Here is a 6,231-nt window from a genome sequence, read left to right on the forward strand (position 1 = left end):
TGTTGCGTTGCTACATGTAGGGCGAGCACTGTGAGGTCACCAAGTGGCGAAAGGGTCTTTCAAGGGGTCAACGGGAACAGCGTCGTCTTTTTCGTCTGGATAAGCCTCAAAATTAGAGAGGTCGTCCATGCCCTACATGTAGCAACGCAACATAGAGAGGACACCCGGCTGACGACATCGGGCAGCGCGCCGCTTGCTCTCAGGTACCGCTCGGGCGGTCGCTGGAGATGTCTATAGTCCCAAACTGTGGAACAACTATGGAATACTTTGTTTGAAATGATCGTGCCCGAGCCTCGCAGTAAGCCAGACCTACTTTCAGTAACGGTGGTCATTTCTGAATACAAATACAGTGGAGTTAGACGTGAAAAGGGAGGAGACCCTTTTCCCGCCGAAGTCCGGATCGGTGCGGCATAAGGATGCAGCCGTTCAGTAGCAATGGCATTGTATGGGGCCGGGCTGCACGGCGGTTACTGTGAAACTGACCTTGACCGTAGGCTTGTACCGCGCGACAACCTTCTTAGCCCTTAAGTCCTCGAACACAACTGTGCAGAACCACTTGCACTCCTTGATATCTCTAACACCGTTCTTCAAGTTACCCCAGCGCTTCGATAGATCGGCTTGAAGCAACTTTTTGACAAGCACCTTGGCGTCCCTGCACAAAAGGAGAAACGAGACCTGCTGTAAACCAGCCAAGGAGGAAGGTTCGAAATTCTCCACAAGAGACCGAGCACTTAACGAAGAAGTGGTTTGAACAGTGGCCACGTAGTGGCTCGCCAGAGTATAACTGGGTCTGTCACACTTACTTGTCAAAGAACTTCGGGAAGACGAACTTTCCCGCTAGAATTTTTTGATAGATACCTAGAGGGTCGTCGTCCAGGAACGGGGGATACCCCACCATCATTTCGTAGATCAGGATCCCCAATGTCCACCAGTCGACTGGCTTCCCGTGACCTGCAACGGCGTTTCACAGGCAGCCGCTTTTTCGGTGCAAGCTGGCACCGAAGCAGCACAACTAAGATTCAACTTCTTAAGCGCCCACCTTTGTTTAGTAGAACTTCAGGGGCAATATATTCAGGGGTCCCGCAGAGCGTGTCAGTCCGGAATTCCACTACTTTTGCGAAGCCGAAGTCCGTCAGCTTCACATAGCCATCCTTGTCAAGGAGCATATTCTCAGGCTTCAAATCCCTGACAGACATACATACAGCGAGGCCGGTGGAGTCACCGGTGGTGGGTGCGTCATTCTTGATATGGACACTGTCCACAGGGTCCGCGGAGCTTTCGCCCCCAGGTACGCGACCTTGAGTCAACATCAGCTTCACCTGTAGATGATATTTTGACTGTGCAAGTAGTCGAAGATGTCGACAATCTGAGCCGCGTAGAACCGCGCCGTATCGTTGTCGAACCTCTTAGCTTTCCGGAGATGAGTGAAGAACTCTCCACCTGCATACAGTGACAGACGACGGCTTTTTTTTTTTTTCTCTCAAGCCCGGTACGCATTTCTGGGGGGGGGCAGAACCGCGGCTCTGTATTATCGGAGTCTGAAGGTAGCATTTTGGAGCCCAGACGCTGAACGACTATGCTCCTGGGCGGGCGTCAAGACGAAGGCACTTACCTGGTACAAGCTCCATCACTAAGTAGAGATAACGGCTGTCTTGAAAGCTTCCGAAACACCGAACCTGAGTAGCAGTCATTCCGGTGGTTCCGTGGCAAATAACAATAAAGAAAGGCCGGCTCTGGAGTACGGTTTGCTGAAGGGACTCTGTGTACGCCACGACTTCGGGTACCGGACAAGCTACGTGGTCTGCGTCCCCTTCGCGTGTACAGAGAGCACCTTCGGGTTTCCCGGCTGCGGTACTCGCTGGTGTGCAGCACCTTCTCGCTTGGCGGCAAACCTACCGTCAGTGGGTGGTCTAAAGCAAGCAGGATCTTCTTCTCATTGATAATGTGGTCGACATGCTTAAGCTTTATTATCGCGGCTTTCTTTAGCAATTTAACAGCGACGCGTGGTGGGACTTGAGAGGGGTCGTCGACGCTTGTCGCTGACGACTTCAGATACTTGGCTGACTTCACCCGTCCAAACGAACCTGGACAGCCGGAGACGGGACGAAGCGGCGGTGCACGGAGGGCAGGAAGTACTTGCCCTACGCAAAGCTACTGAAGCGGTGCTATGGCGGAAGGTGCGGCGCTGGACAATGCCCGTGCTAGTAGACTACTGCTACGGAGTGCCTCCCCCAAGACAAGCCTGTCCGCTGGTTGGTAGTCCTGAATGTTACCCGCTCCGAAGTGAAGTCTCTGACACAAGCAGGTGCAGCGACAGCTACTGTCCCCCACAGGCTGGCCAGTTCTCTTTATCTGCGTGTCCCTGGCCCTCGCCTGCATTGCTGCGGACCAGTGAAGGCGCGGCGTGTATCCAGCTATACATGATTGACACGAATTTTGGAACACCTCGGCTGCCTGACGGTTCGTGGATCAATACTGATGTTGTGTTGTGTGGCAGCACCTGTCCCAAGAGTTGGCCCGAACTCGAAGGCCTCCTTTCCGGTTCCGGGGGGTAACAGTGGTTTCTGCATTTTGCCGGCGAGACTCTCCGTCAACGTTATCTCGTTTGTTCCTCGTGCGCCGGTGAGCAAATTGCCCAGCACTGCTTTTATTTTAAACGACACTTGGCCAGTGCCTCCGCTCTGGTACGCGAGTCCCGGAGGCAGCCGGTTTGGTTCCTTTGGGTTCAACTTCCCAGTGTTGATTGTCCAGACGGAAGACTCATACGATGGCCTGCAAGACCCAAGTGAAGAAGGGTTTCTCACGATAAAGATACACACACCCAGCAAAGGGGGCACCCAAGGTGTCTCCGGGCTGCTACGCAGCATTCCCCTGTTTGGTCGCTTCTTGGAAAATTATCGTTTCAATTGCAGTTCATATAAAAGAAATCAGTCCCGCAAAGTTCTTTTCGATGCTGTGGTACTCGACGCCGCTGAACCCAGCAGGCGCTGAATTAGAAGCATGCGACTTCGCGACATCTCGTAGAAGCGGACTGAGTTTTGCCCAGCCACCTCTCCAGTCGACCGAAAAAAACCGAAGAAAAAAGTCCAGTCACCCGTTTATTTTGTTAGCCACAACACAAAAGAAAGAAATGGCCCTTGCAAACTTGCTGCCCTTTGCTGCCTCTAAACTACGTGGACAGAGTAATCGGCCGGCGAGCTTCCCGATTCAATCGACGCCATCTGGAAGGCTCAAGCTTGTCTTCTGCCTGCCCTTGGGGTTGCGCCGATCTCGGATCGCCTGAATCCACTGTCTGCCGCTCGCGCGCCATTACTACTAAACCCCTGTGACCGAACCAGATGGGACAAGGGATCTGTGACCAAGTCGCCAATTTAAGGCGCTCGATAGCATCCGCCCAAGTACCTGTTACGCCTCCAAGAAAGACTTGACTCTGGCGTTCTTAGGTCTACGAGCTAAAGTGTGGCCAGTACCACTGAACTCCTACACGGGGGCACCTCAAGCCTGGCTTCGGCAGACATGCCATCAACTGTGGTAATTGATGGCTGGTTTGTCACGTCTTCGAGGTGGCGTAGTGTTTAGTAGTTCCTCACCGATGGGCGCCTTCTCCCGCTTCGTGCCACGTGAGCCGGCGCGTTTGCTTCGGGGAACTCTTGGATCAGATCACGCCTACTGGTGCGCCAGGATAGCGGACAGTCGCTGCGCACCAAGCTCCGCCAGAAAGCATGCTCTTTTCCTAATTCCTTGGTTGCTCCCAAACGGCTAACATCCAGCTGTGGGGGACTGCGCTCGACTCGCTTAGGTCGCCCCTTTGCCCAACACGCCAACTTAGCAGTTTGGTAACATTGATTGTTCACTGGCAAACGACGGACTTGAAATGCAATCCGCTAGCAGGCACTTCCGACCCGGCCTGGAGCGTGACGTGCAGGTGCAGGCTGGAAAAGAAACTGCAAAATGAGAACAGGTCACTGGTTCACCGAGAATGGCTTTGGCTCATAGAATTTCGGGAGCACCACTCGCATTCTGTGTGCCAGCAGCTGCGGCCGGAGCCCCCAGAGTAGCTCCGTGGGCCCCGGTCGCGGTAAGGTCCGGACCCCACCAGGGGCTGCCCTCGCTGGGGTTGGCACGGCCACCAAGGCCAGACGAGACTTGCGGACTGGCTAGGGAATAGGGCAATCCGTGAGTGGCTCCTCTTGGGTCTGCAGACAGCAGCTGCATTTCGTCTCCGCCGGAGGAGGAACCGAAGCCGGTGGGTGGATGTGGTAAAAGCTTTTGGCCTTGTTTCGCATGGTGGGAGTGCCCAACCGGCCACGCGAGAAGGGGGATATACTCTTTGGACAAAGGAATGTAGACAATCTCCACAGGAGAGGGTGCCTTAGTATCTTTCACTTTCCGGTCTTTCTTCTCCTTCTCGACAACGGCGGTGACTGGCCGAGGCTCAGGCCACGCAAGAAACTTTGGCCCTTTGCTCTTTGGCCCCAGACGCCGGTAGCAGCCTGATGCGCACAGGTCACGCAAGCTGGTCGGACGCTAGCTGAACCCTTAAGCAAACACAAATAATGAGGAATGCTGCGTGGTTTCCGTCTCTTACCAACTCCAGTGCATGGCGGTGGCGGGTCGAGGGCTAAGAGATCCTGCAAACCCAACTCCGGTACCTCTTCATGCTTCTGCTCCTCCGTGGATTCCACCACAGCTTGGGGGTAATAGAACACCATGTCAGGCTGTGGTCTGGCTCGTACAGACCACGGGTTAACTTCAGCGGTATATCTGTCCTTGAAAAGCTCTCTCCTCGACGTCTGAAGCCAAGAGAACAAGGAGACAAAACGATGCTCTTGCACTCCTGTGTTTGCACAGGTGTTCCGTTCTGCTATGTGTATAGTAAAACGCAGTACCACGGGCACGGACACTCAGGACGGGCGTTCCGCCCGCCTTACCGAGCTCGGCAGTCCTTGGAGGCCTCTTGGATCTTCCCCCCATGCAGCTGGCTTATAGCTGTCGTCCTGGAAGTCATAGTACTTGACCCGGTGCTCTGGATGGCTCCTTGCGGGAATCTCGTCAGGCCACGAAGGTTGATAGACCACTGGCTCCACGGGTGTTTGCAAAATTGGTTCCACACTCGCGACAGGGGGACTGTCCTGCTGCTTTTGTTCCGAAGCAGTCGCTTCGGGCATTACAGCCACCGGCACGCCTGCGAAGTGTGCGGTCTGCAACGGTAGATGCCCCACTGGAGGTAGCGGCGACGACACAATGGTAGCCTGTCAGACGCCATGCAAAAAAATGAAGTGACCCCAGTAAGCTTTGGTAGAATTCGAGCGCACTCTGTCTGTTTACCTTCTTTCTTCGGGCCTGCCTTCCTAGTCGTCGCGCTCCACCAGGGCAACAGTCATGCCCGTTTTTGCCGGACACGAGTTTCATTGGGCGGGTTCCCTGACACACAGGCACCGGCAAAGCCACACCGGAAAAGGATCTTGTCCAGGAAGCTGCCAGGCCGTGTCCAGGGTTTGCAGGGACAGGATACTTCGTACTGACTAAAGCTCGGCCGTAGACCCAAACGGTTGCCTCACCTTGGGTATCAGAGATGCCAGGTCCTCGACCGCATGGCCTGAGAAGGGCAGTGGAACCGGAATCGATGGCTCGAATGGAGATATGTACTTATCGGTCGTCAAAGACGAATAGATAGGAATCAGGTGGACTGGCTCTCGGAATCTGCGAGAAAAGCTCTTTGCCAGGCCTCTTGACTCCTGGGTCTCCGTTTCTCCGCCTGATCTCATGAAGTGCGGAGTCGCTGTGCCTTCAGCAAGCATCATACTATTGCTACCCAGTCGCACGGGGCTGTTGCCTATGTCGGGGTTACCGGCGACGGTGCCGAAGTCAGACCATTGCGGTATCCGCTGGATATCAATCTGGGCAACACCTGCCACTGCGGAGTGGAAAAGTGGCACCGGACCGAGACTGAGAAGTGCCAGAAGTCTCCACATGGCGTTGAGCAGCGCGGACGCAGTAGAGCAAATGGACGCCCCGGGCGTACGGAAAACATCAAACCGGTCTTGACCACTACGCCAGACTGCCTCGGAGAATCTGGAGAACCTGGCTCGAGATGTGAAGTAATCGGAGCAGTGGGACGATGTATAACTGATGACGCTGTTTCATAGCTCTTCCTCGGTTTCGGTTAAAGAAGCAGCGTGCAGCAATGACGAGCGAGCCATGCTCGCAGCGGAAGGGGTGGGCGTGGCC

At 54.8% G+C, this 6,231-nt stretch overlaps 2 protein-coding genes across 2 annotated transcripts; both read right to left on the reverse strand.

The window, feature by feature from the left end:
• Nucleotides 1–36: 36 nt before the first annotated feature.
• On the reverse strand, nt 37–2,615 carry CSUI_000359 (agc kinase; the record flags this gene model as incomplete). Its single annotated transcript, XM_068060593.1, has 8 exons — nt 2,501–2,615; nt 1,897–2,084; nt 1,613–1,676; nt 1,320–1,440; nt 1,040–1,185; nt 804–951; nt 484–652; nt 37–132 (listed from the first exon to the last, which is right to left on the reverse strand). Exons 1-8 carry the CDS (start codon nt 2,568–2,570, stop codon nt 37–39), a joined length of 1,002 nt encoding a protein of 333 aa, XP_067927430.1. The 5' UTR covers nt 2,571–2,615.
• A 1,375-nt stretch (nt 2,616–3,990) lies between these two features.
• CSUI_000360 (uncharacterized protein) lies at nt 3,991–5,975 on the reverse strand (the record flags this gene model as incomplete). The annotated part of the gene is made up of 4 exons (XM_068060594.1): nt 3,991–4,493; nt 4,589–4,793; nt 4,932–5,252; nt 5,562–5,975. 4 exons carry the CDS (start codon nt 5,973–5,975, stop codon nt 3,991–3,993), a joined length of 1,443 nt encoding a protein of 480 aa, XP_067927431.1.
• Between the last annotated feature and the right edge of the window lie 256 nt (nt 5,976–6,231).

This window comes from Cystoisospora suis, assembly GCF_002600585.1.
Source record: "Cystoisospora suis strain Wien I chromosome Unknown contig_156, whole genome shotgun sequence".
NCBI lineage: Eukaryota > Apicomplexa > Conoidasida > Eucoccidiorida > Sarcocystidae > Cystoisospora > Cystoisospora suis.